The 15,869-nt window shown below is 39.8% G+C and overlaps 2 protein-coding genes across 2 annotated transcripts; both read right to left on the bottom strand.

The window, feature by feature from the left end:
- Positions 1-98: 98 nt before the first annotated feature.
- nipsnap1 (nipsnap homolog 1 (C. elegans)) lies at positions 99-5,476 on the bottom strand. Its single transcript, XM_076151134.1, has 10 exons — positions 5,271-5,476; positions 4,183-4,310; positions 3,675-3,720; positions 3,145-3,239; positions 2,759-2,829; positions 2,529-2,669; positions 1,841-1,872; positions 1,657-1,751; positions 1,216-1,299; positions 99-1,002 (listed from the first exon to the last, which is right to left on the bottom strand). The coding sequence occupies exons 1-10, from the start codon at positions 5,345-5,347 to the stop codon at positions 938-940; spliced, it is 834 nt and encodes a 277-aa protein (XP_076007249.1). The 5' UTR covers positions 5,348-5,476; the 3' UTR covers positions 99-937.
- Positions 5,477-6,444: 968 nt separating this feature from the next.
- lrrc74b (leucine rich repeat containing 74B) lies at positions 6,445-14,678 on the bottom strand. Its single transcript, XM_076151116.1, has 10 exons — positions 14,610-14,678; positions 13,806-13,989; positions 12,984-13,126; positions 11,101-11,233; positions 10,421-10,627; positions 8,950-9,059; positions 8,161-8,276; positions 7,659-7,737; positions 6,656-6,751; positions 6,445-6,561 (listed from the first exon to the last, which is right to left on the bottom strand). Exons 1-10 carry the CDS (start codon positions 14,676-14,678, stop codon positions 6,445-6,447), a joined length of 1,254 nt encoding a protein of 417 aa, XP_076007231.1.
- Between the last annotated feature and the right edge of the window lie 1,191 nt (positions 14,679-15,869).

Genomic DNA, 15,869 nt, shown 5'->3' with positions numbered 1-15,869 from the left:
TGAAGTTTAGTGCTTTAATGTTTATGTTAACCTGTTGGGAAAGAAACACCAGAAAATGATTCATGAATAAAGAGGCTACAGTCTGAAAGGAACACATCTGCAATTTTCCTCCGATTTTAATGGTGCAACACTCACACAAGGTTTCTTTGGGAATAAATTGTTTTTAGATTTTTGAATGGCAATCATAAGTACAGAGGCTTAACATAAAACATATGAAAACAACATTTGCAGCTGAGAGAGTGAATAAACCAATACAAGAAATGCTCAAATTAAAAAGTTTGTAATAAACATTAATGGGAATTCAGTCTTTATCATATTGGTTGCTGATGTTTACAGAGAATCCATAGTTACCTGATGTTTATTTTGAAAATACTGGCAAATTGAAATTACTCACATGCTCCTTTTAATGACTTCTAAGTGCACATGATCATGAGGTAGTCTTACGTAATTGTTGTTTATCCAACACTTCCACAATCAGCTGTGAATCCCTGTGTGATCTCACTCACTGCAATCACAATAGTGCAACTCATAAGAGGTTTCCTGTAGATCAGAATTTCAGAAAGACAAAACAAATACAAAAGTCACGGAATCATAATGAAAGTGAAAGACACGCAAAGATAAGGCACAAAGCACAATCCTAATTTGATCAACACATGCTGCAATTGACTTATCATTTATCGTTTTGTTCTCCCAGTTTGCAGTTTTCTAACACACTTGACCTAGAAATCTGCGTATTTCAGTACAGTCTATACAGCACAGCACATAATCTTCATCATTACATTTCATAATTGATTGCTGGAACATCCAGTCAGTAGAAAGTGATTCCCTGAATACTCAGCGGTGGCGGCATACAGATCATCCAGCAGATCGCCCCAAAAACTAAAAAATCAGCAGGACCCAAGCTTTGTTTCATGTTGCTCTGGTATCAGTTGTCTCCTTATTGTAAAGGAGAACTCTTGGTGGGTATCATTATCCTGGACTGCATGCTTCTGATTAAAGGCACTGAGGAGGAACAGAGAGAAAATGTGTTTTTAAGTGTGTGATTGTTTGTACGCATTAAGCATTTTAAATTGGTCTGTTTACACTGTGGTATGGTGGAGTCCCAGTGCTGCCTGCGATCACATTCATTGAAAGATTCTGCGTTAAGTTAAGCTCGCCTGTGTGGTTTGTATGCAGTAGTATGTAGTCTCTGCTGATACAGTAAGTGCCACCTACCTGTGTAATACACATTTACATCCCATCCCTCCTTGAGCCAGGCAGAGTTCCTCGTGTCCTCTCGGGCTTGGAGGCTTTCATAAGCTGCAAACACAAGGAACCTAACCATGATTCTTTGACATTTATCTGTCTTCTCTCTACTAAAAAAGTAAACTCCTAATACTGATGTTTGCAGCTCGACAAATTATCTTCTGAGACAGAGCTTCTGGATGATAAACTAATTGAAGTGGAAACTACTTTTACTGATTTTTTTGTTATCATTGTCCTTCAATCGGAAAATACACAGAGAAACTCCATTGGCTAAAGCCATCGAACAAGATTTTCAGGTCTGGAACATGGGCGGGAATCATATGTTTGGTAGCATGAATGCACCCTTGTGTGCTTTCAGGTTTGCCCTATACCACCTTAAACAATACCTCTAAGATGTATGAGTCAACTCACCCCAAAGGTGATGAACAACATACAGATCACCGATCTGTGAGAAGAAGCCGCCCACTGCTTCTTTGTTTTCTTGTCTGTATTGGATGGCTCTTGCCCTATAGGGAGAGATGTTACTTTCATGAATATAGGGACTGTTGATTCATCACATTTAGATTTTATGCAAAACAATGTTGTTAAGTCTTACCAGTGGTTGCCCCATTCAATCATGGTTCCTGGCTGAGAAAACAAAAAGTCCAAATGAAAGGTGTCATCTTAGCACCACAGCGACATGTAAAGAGGTGTTTCTGAACAAACAGCTCATAAAAACCTTAAGTGATCCTCGACACTGCAGTAACAAAGAATCACACCGTGTTCTACTCTTTCCCACAACCATAAATAATTTGATGACTGAAGTATGGTCCCATGAATATTAGGAACCAATGGAGGATCATTTCATTATTTGAGCGCCACTGACACAGTCACTGTCTCCCCTTTGTCAAATATGAATAGAATAGAATAGCTTTTATTGTCATTGTATATGATAATACAACAAAATGCATTTGTGCTGTGCCTGAATCTTTGAACAGTAATAAATAACAGCAATAAACTATAAATAAACAACTATAAATAAATAATAAATAACAATAAATAAGCAACACACAGTTCCATTCATACATTAAAACATAAGTAGTCCCACAGCTCAAGATGTCCCAATACCTCAAGATGTCTCATATGACATGTCTCGACATCCCATATGACACCACGACATCACATGACATCACATATGACATCACATATGACATCACATCATGACATGACAACATATGTTAAATGTATTTGCAATCCAAAGCACAGAGTGAGTCATGTACTTTTGAAATGTGTCCTATAGTTACCTTGAGGTGGTAGGTGCGCATTTCATAGATGTTTGGTCCTGGTCTGGGCAGAGGCTCATTCCAGAAACTGAACTCCAGGAGTAGCTGGTTCTGCCTCGACACCAACATTTTTGCCCTCTCTTTACGAAACTCTATATACTCCTTAAGAGAGAAAAGAAAATGTTACCCAATGGACAATACTTTGACACAGTGCATTTCTACCAAATCTCACTACAAATGCTGCATACTACCTTGTTTTTGTTTAACTTTTGAAGACACTCCGTCAAGGCAGGGTAACCTCCTCTGTACCTCCAGAGATGCACTGCAGAAACACAACAGTAGATGTCGGTGTTGCACCTTGTAAAATCTAATCCCCACTCACACAACCAACAGATAGGTGGACCTTTTGGATAAAACAGAATGTTCTTTAGATAATCCATACTATTATTTGTATTGTAAATTTATATGTAAGTATTTGACAGCATCATGTATTGTCTGTTTGTGTGTATTTTGGCAAATACGCACTTAATGTACATGTTTGGCTCAATAGGAGGTCCTACTGAATTACTTGAGTACAAGAAAACACAACGTTGCCATTTTTACTGTTTTTGTGATGCGCTGGTACAGAACTGCTCACCAGCCTGGTCCTGTTCCCCATACCAGGTATTCCAGCTTCCTACCACTTCACATGGGTAATCCTCATCATGATGAAGTCTACTCTGCACTTCAGCCCTAAGATCAGTGGGAAAAAAACAAGAGAAAGACAAAAACAGAATCACTTAACCCATACTGACACCATATACTGTGTAGAAGCCCCTTTAGGATGAAGCTATAAGGCCAAGATATTATATTTCATAATACTTCAATTTGATGCTAAATTAATTTAATGACTCTGTATGAATACCCTTTGGATCCACATCCATGTCTATCTGAGTTAATGGGGGGGAAACCCCAGACCCGTATCATTGCCTGAATCTAATTAGCCTCTAATTGGCGCAGTGCTGCCTATCTAACCTGTCTGTCCACCAGATTTAATGGAAGCATTAATTCCTGAACTTTTCCTTTACGTCCTCATGCACAAGCAATGAAAACATAAATTGACTTTAGGTGGTAATGTGGAGTGTGTTTGTGGGGCGATAAAGACAGAAATGTAGAGAACACACTCACTCTAGACTGTTGTATGATTCCAGGCAGTCTGGTTTGACATTGTGAACTGAAAAAGAAAGAAAGAAAGAGAGAGAGAGAGAGAGAGAAAGGGAGAGGAGAAACATCAGAACTTTATTTTTCCTTTCACAAAACTTCCTGTCTTTTTGAGCAACAATCCAAAATTTCCATCACAGTAATTTCACACTCTGATTCGGCAAAGACTTCCACATACAAAACGGATTACTTTCAATAGGTTGTAGGCTACGGCTGAGTGTTCAAATTGAAATCCCGTCATGGTGCGAAGTGTACCACAGAAAAGATCAAAGCTGGATACAATGACAGGTTCCTCCACGAGAGACAGACTCATTTATCACCACACACGCGCGCGCACACACACACACTCTGCAGGGACACTAAACTAAATCAGTCCGTTCCTAATGTGGTGTATGGTTCGACCCTCTGGAAGCCTCCTGCTGAGTGAAAACAAGCATTCGCTCAAGGATAAAGAAGAAAGATGCCTCATGCTTACACTGGATCTTATACAGGTTGCTGGACTCCATCTTTGACAGCAGGTTGGAGTGGGCATCTTTCCTGGCATCCACTTTGTGCACAAACAAGGAACGGAACCAGTTTTTGTCACCGCTCTCTGAAAACCTCCTACACAAAATACAAGATGAAGGAAAGTTTCATAAAGGCTCACAGGCAAAAACATAAAACACAAAGTTGTTGATACATTGAAAAAAAAAAAAAAACTTAAAAGGAAAAAATGAGATGTGGGTGACATATGGGCTAAAAGATAGTTATGGTAATATCCTTTGATATGAGAAACATACATAGTGTATGAGTGAGTGGGCTGATATGCGTGCGTCTTCAACATAAAAGTTGTTTTCACTGCAGCCGAGTGGATGAAAGCGGAACGCCGCTCACTTTAAGAGCTGCTGTCATAGTCAAGCAGAGTCCAATCTGTATTTCAGCACCAAGAACTGACTCACAAAGCCAGAGGACAGAGAAATAAGACTGGAACTTTACATGTGTTCAGGTTGCTCCTTAGGGACCCCATTTCAAAGGGAAACCACAGGAAATAGTGATCAGGGATGATGTGTAACACACAACAAGCCTTTCTGAACAAACACAAACATTCTGAAAAATAAATGAAATCAATGACTTGTTTTGATATGCCAGTGATAAAAAACAAACAAACCTATAACTCCATCTACTGGTATACACATTTAGAAAAGGCTCCAATAAAGCACGTCCACAGCTTTGTTTTTTCAAATCAGCTCCTGTTAAATCCTAATCATACATAGTTGCATGTTCACTGTAGCTTATAGGACAAAGTGCACTGGTCCGGCAAATGATTACAGCTGATTCAGCATATTGTTTTATGAATGATTCCAACAAGAACATACTTAATCATGCGACAGATGCACACTTTGACCGACTATCTCACCAAGTCTCTTCCATTATATTAAAAGTTGTAAGAAACGCACAAAGTCGCGCAAATGTAACGTTTTAGGTTATAAGTCACGTGTGTTGGTGCTGCTGGTGATTCAATCTTAGCAACTCGCGCAGGCCTACAAACAAACTACCCTGAATCAAAAGTGATTAAAACTTTACCTGCTCGCCCGGTGCAGACGGACAGGGTGCCTGCAGAGCAGCTGTGCTTTGGGCCACACGCTTACAGCTGCCGCCATTGTTCTCCTGGAGTTGTGAACGTTGTTAAAGACACGTTAACGCGCCGAGCTGAGCGGCGGTTAATGTTTAGCTCGTCTGCTGTGTTTTGACAACTAGCTTGCTTGTGATTAGCCTGTCAGCTCGCGCTCCGGATTGATACACTCACACCGCACGTGACTCGCCGCAGTGATCGATAACGGCCAATCGATCAGGTGCCGTAAGATGAGGACCCCCATCACGGCGAGTTATTGATTATACACTACTATATTAATATTTATGTGTGTTTTTGTACAGGCTGTGCAAGGAGTGACGTCACTTGTCAAAGCTGTAGTGAACTTGATAAAGGAAGCACACACGAGTTTTTCAGTGATACTAAATACAATGTGGATATACAGTATTTTTCAACTGTTAAAAATGTTCTTTCTGTGTAGCACTAAAATGAATTTCAGTATATTTTAAATACATGTAAACCATAATTTGATAACAATCTATTAACTTCAAAGGGGGTCAGTATATAAAAAAAACATACATTTACACTTAAAGTCTCTGTCACACTTAAAATAAGCTATAAAGAGTTTCCAATTCAGTGCAGTTGTATCGCTGAATGTCCTGCTGCAGTAAACTGGTCTCTTATCTAATATATTTGGATAACTTTTTCAACCAAAGCTTTCATAGTTTTTCCTATTCAGCTCGTCCTGCAGTCGTGCAGTACTTAAATCCCATTTGTGCCCACTTTCACTTCTTTTCATACACAATGTGTGGCCCTCTGATCCTCTCCATCATTCTACCCACTGACATTATATAACAATAAATCAGATCTTTCCTAAAATCTCACACTGATACCTGTATTGTACTGTCAGTTTTCAATAACTGAACCTCTATATTTCAAGGCCTTTTGGATATTATACCACCTGTTTATTCTCATTTGATTGGGTATTTAACTGAATGCATTTAATTCACCAGGATATGGTGTCGGAGTTCTTTCAAAAACATTTTTATCCAATTAAATGCTTACAAGTTTCCACCTTTTATGTCTGATTGAGGAGCATCGGTTGCTGAAGTCATCCACAAAGTTATAAGGAGTCTCTTGTTATACTCTTATACAGTAATTACAGCTTCACGCTTTTGGTTTTCTGAATAAATCAATTCTGCCCCCATGTTTTACAGCCAATTCAGGGAATATTTCTTTCACTGCCGTGTATAAATCTTCAAACTCCTGGTTCACGGTGATGTCCTAGAGAGAGTGACAGGTAGAGAAGTGGATAATTAGACCCTGCAAAAGGAAAACGTACTGAAATTTAGAATGAGATGGAAAAAGAGTGACTTACAGAAAAGTCTATTGCCTCCATAGCCGAGTCTGGGTTTCCCTGAATAGATTTGAGGATCCCATTGCACCCAACTATCTGGATGGGATTCCTACTTATCTGCACAAAGAGAAACATGTAATCAATACCTGTGGTGAATTCAAATAGAAGTGAGGAGTCAGAAACACACATTACAATAACTTAATCTAAACCACACCTGGTGGTAGGATGTTGCCTTCAGATTGTTACCTTTAAGTGTAGCTTAGTTATAAAATGTCCATAATAACAATAGCAATAATACCACAGAGGATATTATGAATATTATATGGCTGGAATCATTTCTTTGATTGTAGGTCACCATCCTCAAGAAGTGACCAGAAGCTTCTTAAGACAAGATTTCTATAGATGTAAATATATACAGTTTATATAAATGTGTTAAGAGTTTAAGTTTAAGTTGAATAAGATTTGCTGATGAAAATTTGGTTGCAATTGAACAGTTCAAGAGTTAAGGCGGCATATTTCAATCAGCCACAGGAATCTGGCAACCACTTAAAAGAGAATGGCACAGAATATTGAAACCAAAAGGCTGAAGAAATTCTACACACTGTGTATGAAAATGTGTTTCGGCATCAGTTCTGATTTCAAGTTATGAGCTGAAACTTAATCTGACGCAATCATGGCCACATGGTGGAACTATTGGATCGCGATCCTCATCAAAAACACTTATTCCATAGCCCAGTCTCTCTCGCTCCCTCTCTCTCTCGACAATTGTTAGCATGTGACAATCCCTATGATTAAAATCGGCATAAGCACAAAGCTTCTCGGACTGTAACTCAATTTTGTGGAAAGTCTCAACCATTACTTTCTCAGTCAGTAAGTTATTCAGTCAGTTAAGATGAGTCCCTGACTGAACTAGGCTTTGGGGGGGCCAAAACAAACTACAGTGATCCATTTATTTATCCCGTTTTTCACTCTGATGCCCCCCATTGCTTTTCAAGCTAGAACCAATCTCTTTTCAGCGGCTTACATTCAGGGATTTGATTGTCTTGTTTATTCGGAGGCCCACGGCGAGCTGTACGGCTCCTTCAGGGGGTATTTGGTTGTTACTGTGGCGAGAAGCAAATGCACAGAACGTAAAAAACAAAGTGTGTTGGAGTGTGAGGCAAGTAATCAAAAAGTGTTATTTCAAAATGGTATTATTCATAGACATAGCAAATAAAGAATTATATAACTTGTGTGTGCTTGAGAAGTAAAACGAGAATCATATCAAACAAGCTTGCCTAAAGTTTGTTTATGCCAAAAGCCTTCCTCTACCATAGATTGCTGAAACTACAAATCATATGTTGTTAACAAAACGGAGCAATTTGAAGCGCTGGCAGTGTCATAATGGGTGTTTTGTATTAGTCCTCCCTCACTGGATGAATAAAGATGATTATAGATGGTATCAGCATTTTGCTTCATGAAGAAACTACAATATGACCTCCTTTGTCCCCAGCTATTGTAAGATGGAGTGATCAACAACATCATACCTGATATTCAACTCCTCCAGAATGTTATTCTCTTTAAGTGCCTGTGCTAAAGCAACTGTTCCTTCTTTCCCAAAGCCGTTAAAAGACAAATCCAATGTTCTGAGGAATATGTTTCCCTGAAAAAGAGCAATTAAAGTACTCAGAATCAATTGCCTAACCAACTCAAATGCAATTAAGAAGATAGCAGTAAGCGTCTGAGGACCCTCATTAGTCACAGCTATCCCTGTAATGTCCAGTTAAAAAAACAGCAATTATCTGAGTTATTAGTTAAGATATGGAGGAAAGTGTATTCACAAGCGTTAACAAGACTGAATCATGTTGGGAATTGTGGTAGAAAAAACCACATTGTTTCCATGTTTTCTAAATGCAATACCTTTTCTCTTTCATTCTCCAGATGTACTCTGTGCCCCTCTCTGACCTCCAATTTTCTCTATGTTCTGACTTACAAACTCCCCTCTCTTGCATGCACTGACCTTGTGTACGCATCTTTGTATCTTAAGCTGCTTCAAACAAAGCACTCGTTTAGAGGAAGTATACATTGCAGGCTGTTCTTCCCTGTGATCACGTATTCTTCACTTAACAGAGCTCACCCGTGTCTATATTTTCACGACAGTAAAACAGTAGACACACTTTCATGTACAGGTTACATCATCATTTGTGCTTCTGCTCTGGTTTATGCAATTTTTCAACACTGTCAATGTAAATTTAATCAAAACATGTCCTGTACTGGGTGAGATCTGACACATGATAGATCCTAAAGGTTTTCAGACTAATTTCCATGTGTGTTACCCCGAGGCCATTGGCGAACATAACAGCTCCTCTTCCTCGTATGCAGTTCCAGGCCAGACTCAGTGATCTCAGCCCTGTGTTCTCTAAAACAGCGTCACCGAGGATTTTCCCTGGAAAAGGGACCAACATCATCATCATTAGCGTCCTATTTAAAAAAATAAATTACAATTGAATGTCTCATTGTTCAAGTAAAACACAGTTTATGGCATTGACTATAATTTACTCAAAACTTCAACATCGCTGTTATCCCTCAGTGGGATGCAGTTAAGGGTGTCACAGGCAAATGTCACGTCCAGACCTGCACAGGAGAAACACCTGGGAGAGCCGCTGCCACGACCATTACACCCACATCTGCAGCTCATTCCCATCTCGCGTCCCTTGAGATGGTGTAATCGTGTGGTTCATGGCTTAAAATCAATGGGCTCTGCTGGCAGGGATCCCGAGGAGAAATGGCCCCATCATCACCTCACCCACTTTATCACAAACGCAAGAAACCCCTTCACTACACGGCACTCAGTAGTTAATCATTAAAAATAGACACTCCTTACTGGACTTAGTGGAAAAGCAATAACACCATGACAGAAATCTCATGAATGTTGGTGCCTTTGATTACTATACTTTCTCCCGGGGACCTAAGGGTGCACTCAAAATGCACTGACTGGCCCCTTTGATATTTCAGAGGTGCAGGGAACAGAACAGAAAAAGGTGGCGATGAATTGTAGCCCGACACCTGGGGATGAGACGGGGCGACGTATCCTTTCCCTCAGGCAGATTTATTTACCTCCATCATATGCTCAGTGCCTCCTGCTCAGCCATTCGTTCACAAGATGCCTGTCACAAAGCTCATCCACATGATAATTGAAAGCGGTTTAAATGAAGGTGAATGATTTTGACCTTTGAATGCCAGTCTGCTGCTGTTATCTTGGCTGTTCAGCAAAAAAAAAAAAGATAAAAGGGAATGGAAATATATTTTTTGTCTGACATGAATCAATTAAAATGTTAACCAGAGCATGTGCGAGTTACTGATATGATTTGATGAGATTGAAGCCAAACAAAGCATAGCTGCCTGCAGGGCATCTTTACCTCCACAGCTGGACATTAAACAACATTAATGGCTGACTCTGTTGTGACCCCACAGACGATTTGTTACCAAACTCTGCAGCTGTGGAGAAATTAAGTCCCGTTGAGATATATATATATATATTTTTTAATGGCGTTAAAGTTGATGTTGGTTTATCTCAACATCATCTCCAGGAGAGGAAAAAGCTGAGATAAGGGAAACTCAAGAGGGTTTCTGATACTCAACACATCTGCCAAACCCACTTGGGTTGACCCACTTGAGTTTTGTTCTTCTTTGTTCCTCTACTTGGAATCCATGAATCTATGTATGCAGCTTTAATAAATTGAATCAAATTAAACGTTAGGGTTCTTTTCCTCACGTATCTTTCGATAAAGAGAAATGAATCATTACCTGCCTGCTCTCCCAGAGCGTTGTAGCTGAGGTCCAGATGCTGCAGCCTGGCGTTGGTGGTGAGGGCCGGGCCCAGGTGCTCGGCCGAGCGGTCAGTCAGACAGTTTCCTGACATATTGAGGCGAAGGAGGGTGCTGTTTTCCTGCAGCATGCTGGCGATGGCTTTAGCGCCAACGTCTCTGAGCCTGTTCTCTGATAGGTCCACCTCTGGGTTGGGCAGGCAAAGGCACTACATGTCAAAGGCCATACATAGTGGAATTTACACTTTTTCTTCTTAGTATCACTGCTAATGCTGGGTGCACTGATGTGGAATCAGCTGATTAGTTAGATTAATGTGTAGTGCTGCATCAGTAAAGTACGTACTGACATCTGACCTGTTATTTGATCATGAAATTGAATAACAAATGACAATGGTATGATGCCATATGATAAAACAACATGCAACTATAATTCACAGGACTTATTCACCAGATATCCTGATGGGTTCCTTGCTGCACATATGACTGACATTTAGTAAACTTGAGAATAGGTCCCCAGGTGTTGAATATAGAGGTGTGGCATATAATTGGTTGTAGCATGTGAGTGGGAATGGGGGTTGATGCTCCTGAAAGCAGAGGTGAAACCCCAGGGAAAAAAAGAAAAGAAAAATGTGTGCACGCTTCAGTGTCAAGCAAAACCACCTGTAATGTAACAATTTTCCTTTAACATCTCAGCAATCGCAGCTCCGCCCATTCCTTCCATCCAATTATCTCGCAGGTTCAGACTCAGTATTGAAGTATTGGTTACCAGGGGAACCGCCAGTGCTTTGGTGCCCTGCAAATACACACATCTACAGAGTGAAATTCTTCTGCGTGTTCACTGCCGTGTGTATTTTCTATTTTCTAGTAGATATGTGGATGCAGGTGGGCAGACAGACATGCAGGAATATTAAACCCCTGCGAGACAAATGATGCAGAAAGGAGCTGTGCGTAGGCGAGGGTCAGAGAGGAGGCTGGAACATGAAAATTATAGTTTCTAGAGCAGCTAATGAGAAAGCTGAGTGCCTCCGCTGACTTCATCTTAAAAAAAGGTGAGCGGCAATAACAAGATACTGTGTGCAGTGTATTACTTTGTAACATCTAATAAGCCTGTCAGTCTGCAAGGTGCTAAACAAACTGCACAACTAAGAAAAATAGACATAGGTTACTACCTATCTGGGACTAACAGGCAGCGGTTTATTTCAATCCAATCCAATCTGTCAGTTATGATAGTGAAACATACTGTAAATGCCCGGATAAGGCTGAAGCATCTGAAGAACCAATCAACAATTAAATTACTTTACTCCTCATTTTAAAAATGCGCTAAAGTATTAACTGGCAAATTTAATGATAGGTTGCATCACTCATTTACTAACAACTTTTGTATTTAATCAATTATTCTATAAATAGGTCTAAAGCATCAGTTATCTTATTGTTCATACAGTATTTATCCCCCCAAAACATGTATAATTAATTATTTTAATGCCACAGACTGACCTCTATTAAAATGAGTCAACAGGAGATTTGACAGTAAAACTTTTCGTCTATTTCCTTTCGGCACATGCAACCTCAAGCAACTTTATATATATTGTGCACTTCAGTCAGGGAATGTTATACAGATGTAAAGCTCAGCTGCATAGCACAGTGCTCCTCAGACGTTCTCGTGATGACTGTAGTTCCCTTGAGGAAACTGTGACTTTCAATTAATGCCATTCACTGAGCAGAGCAGCGTGTTATTTCTGAAGGTGTGTGTCAGGTTGGCATCCTGCAGCCAGACATTATGTCACCTGTGCCACATAAGCACACAGCATGACTGATTTTCATAGGTCAATTTGACTTTTGTTTCATGAAATGATATGAAATAGATTTTTTTTTATTTTTGAATCATGTTTTTGAAAGCATACCTTCATTTTCTTACCAGATGACCTTATCAAGACCAATTAGGTGGAAAACTGTCATTATCTAGCATATGGCTGTCAGCGGGATGGAGGGTGGAGCGGCTGCAGGCCCGTCTCCTGAATGTAACGGCAAGCTCATCCTTCCTCATTGATATCAGCTGGTATTTGTTGTTGTTGTTGTTGTTGTTTGGGTTAAACTTAACTTAACTTAACTTAACTTAACTTAACTTAACTTAACTTAACTTAACTCTAGATCAGTCGTTTGCCACCCTGGTACCCAAATACCAAATAATTTGCATCTCCAGCTCTCCCACAATTTCATAGCTACATCATGTGTTCAGTCAATGAAGAGTTTGGCTAAACATACCTGAGTTAACAAATCGGTAGATGGTAGAGAAATGTAGCAGCACAGCGAATCTCTGTGATCAGCATTGAGAAACACTGATCTAAAGTATAGTATATCTAATCCTCTTTTCAGTGTGTACTTATAATTGTTTAGCTTTTACACAGATACATGTTTAGCCTTTAATATGAGAACATTTCCTGCAGGAATAACTGATCCACAAAAGCATAAATCTAAGCATTAAATCTAGATTTAATTCACCCAAATCTAACAAAACAGTGATTTAAGGTCTATTTGTGCTTTACCTTTGGGCCCAGGCCATAGTGCATCATGGACAACTCACTGTCTTGCAAGTGCCGCAGGAAGCAAGATGCAGGCACCACCTGCAACATTTTACACACGTCCATGTAGCATGCGCGCCCCGGCAGGTTATGTGCCTCCTCTTTATCTGCAACGTAAACAAGACAGTTGCTAATGTGTCTGTTAGGTTTTGCTTGTAATGCTGCTTGGGAACAGGAGAGATCTGGCGCTTTCCTCAGAAGAGGAACCTTTAGAGTGTGATATTGAAACCTCCCTCGTGGCTTATTTCAGCATGTCTGGAGAGCTCATTCATACCAGATGGTTTTCACTTCTGCTGAAAAGGAAGCCCGATACAAAGAGCGAGATGAAATCATTAAGATGCAGAACAGGCGATCACATGTGTGGGCGAGTGTGTGTTGGAGTTTCTGTTTTGTTGTTGAAAGCCTTTGGAGGCTGAGAAGATGGATGGAGTTAAAAATGGCAGAAGGATTAAGACTGAGTGACATGGGGGGGCTGTGTGTTATCAGGGCATATTCTGATCATGATCAAATCAGATCTGTTTAAGCTCACTCCCAACTCACAAGTCAAATATTTTATAATCTAGTTACTCGTATCAAGTGTATGAAAAAGCTTTCAGGGAACAATCTCATCTTATCTCATCATCTCACAGGCTAATGTAATAAGATAAGACTTCTAAGACTCAATTTGGTTTGTTAAGATTGAGCTTTTTGCAGAATAAAACACGTCGTTCTTATCAATAATCCACTTTAGCATAACAATTATCCCACCTTCTTTTCTCCTCTTTTTCTAAAACCACATCTCTTCACCTTCAAGCTCCATATCTGTGTCACAGTCCTCGGATATTGCACACTCCTCCTTTTGCTGTTGCTCCTCTCCCATCTTCCTTTCATCATTGACTTCCTCCTCTTCCTTTTCACGTCTTCCTTCACCTCCATTTCGCGCCCTCTCGTCAAGGTGTCGATCAGCAACCTGTGCCCGGTTCAGACTTTGCTGCATCGAGAATAAGGATGTAAGAAATCCTGATCAGTTCATGCTGTGCATTGTTTGTATCAGACAGGTGAAGCAGAAAGAGGAAAACTGTCCTTGTATGATTATTTCTCTATGACCTTGTTTCTATACAACGTCACAAAGTCTCTGCTTAACCTTTTAAACTTTAAGCCTTAATTTCTAACTTTCTGAACAGTTTTCTGCCAAAGACAACTTCATCTCTCCATTAAATGAAAAAGAACTTGACTCTCAATGACATTTTACTCATGAGATCATCTCTAGAATTTCAAATAAAGATATGTGAGTTTGCGTTTGTAAAAATGTTAACGGTTGGATCATGCAGAGTTTAAGATTCCGCCTTAAGCCTTAAATATTTGAGTGTGTATTTCTTTCCCCTGATGAGGGGAAAGTGATGATGTGTTCAAAATCCTAATTTTGTCACATAAAACCCTGCTGATCTATGACTCACTGTGAGCTCCTTCCCTTGTCCCTCACGTATTCTTTCTCATTGCCCATAAAACTAAGATTGACATTTGAAAGGTTTTTCCAGACTTCCTCTGCTAACCTCCTGGGTTATCTGATGAGATGTTTTTCAAGCTGTAAGTGGGGGATCAGCTTCCTACCTGCACCTCATCGATCTCCAGCACAGAAGGCAGCAGCGTCTCCACAGCTGACTCGTTTCCATGAGCCATTACTTTCTTCAATACTGATGACTGAGCTCTGTAAAGTTGATATGTAAACTAAGAAAAATTTATATTTTGCCCAAGGAAGAATCAAATTTAAGTTGTTTTCCAATGTGCTGATACAATCACTGCACTGCATTAGATCAATGTGTTCTGTTTGTGCTCCTGCAACCGACCTTGGCCAATGGGAGGGGTAAGGCTAAAATAACAATGGTAATTGTCATTTCCTTGACCAGCCAACCAATCCACGAGAAGGGGTTGTGTAACGCTCGGATAACTTGGTTTGTTGACAAGTTGCCGTGGCGACGAGCAATGTTTCTGTGCTCTGAGCAACGACCTTCTGTGCCTTAACAACCAGCACTCACAGAAGCAGGAAGAGCAGAGAAAAGTGGCATGTTTGCAACAAATCTGTTTTCAGGGGAAACCTCCTGTCAACAAGTAAAGCTGACCTTCAAACTAAACCGTCACAACCTTAGACAAGTCCTGCTGTACATATACATTCACCTCTTGTTTTTAAATAAGATGAAATATGGCACAGACAAAAACAAAACACCAGGCAACGGTTGACTTATTCTGTAAATGTTTTTATTTGTAATTAAATGCAAAGTCCTTGCAATTGTTGCATTAAAATGGAATTTCATCGATCAATTACACAACAAAGATCTTAATAGTGGAGGCTGATTGGGTCAGAGCTCTTAATAGCAGCAGCAAAAACAAACATAGAAGAAGAAACCCTCATGTTGTACCATCCAAAGCCCCGTGACAGCCTGGGCAACATCACTGTCTAGTCTAGTCTCACTGACTGACACAGTGCTGGTAAATAAACAGAGCTTCAAAAATATGAAATGGAGATGGAGGATCACCATGCATTTATTATATGCTGCTGTTTTATCCTCATACCTAAAGGATATGAGACACCAATAAGCCTTTTATAATCAAGCCAAAAAAAGACAACTGATGATAACGATCATTTACATAATCAAAATACATTCTTAGAAAAGTTTGAAGTGATACTCTTTATATTTTATATTTTGTCTTTGAATATATTTATATAGAGATAACTATATAGAAGAGATATCCTGTATCAATTGTTTTCTTGTTGCACATTTTACATCACAGATATTTTCCTGACAGCTCTCATTCCAGTTAAACTAAAACAGTTTTAACAAACTATACAGAGGCGACATTCATCCAAAACGA

The sequence above is a fragment of the Genypterus blacodes genome, unplaced genomic scaffold, assembly GCF_046128005.1.
Source record: "Genypterus blacodes isolate CSIRO-AG114 ecotype Tasmania unplaced genomic scaffold, CSIRO-AGI_Gbla_v1 ptg000053l_1, whole genome shotgun sequence".
Lineage (NCBI taxonomy): Eukaryota > Metazoa > Chordata > Actinopteri > Ophidiiformes > Ophidiidae > Genypterus > Genypterus blacodes.
Note: the sequence above shows the minus strand (reverse complement) of the source record. Positions and strands in the feature narration are given on the sequence as shown.

What these genes read in the sequence shown, in the direction of transcription:
- lrrc74b (XM_076151116.1), bottom strand. Translation starts at nt 14,678, where the DNA reads ATGGCTCATGGAAACGAGTCAGCTGTGGAGACGCTGCTGCCTTCTGTG. An exon ending in CTGGAGGAGTTGAATATCAG is followed by an intron (nt 7,738 to 8,160) that starts GTATGATGTTGT and finishes TTCTCGCCACAG; the next exon opens with TAACAACCAAATACCCCCTG. An exon ending in AGACAATCAAATCCCTGAAT is followed by an intron (nt 6,752 to 7,658) that starts GTAAGCCGCTGA and finishes CTCTTTGTGCAG; the next exon opens with ATAAGTAGGAATCCCATCCA.
- nipsnap1 (XM_076151134.1), bottom strand. Translation starts at nt 5,347, where the DNA reads ATGGCGGCAGCTGTAAGCGTGTGGCCCAAAGCACAGCTGCTCTGCAGG. An exon ending in CGTCTGCACCGGGCGAGCAG is followed by an intron (nt 4,311 to 5,270) that starts GTAAAGTTTTAA and finishes TATTTTGTGTAG; the next exon opens with GAGGTTTTCAGAGAGCGGTG. An exon ending in ATTGAATGGGGCAACCACTG is followed by an intron (nt 1,752 to 1,840) that starts GTAAGACTTAAC and finishes CTCTCCCTATAG; the next exon opens with GGCAAGAGCCATCCAATACA.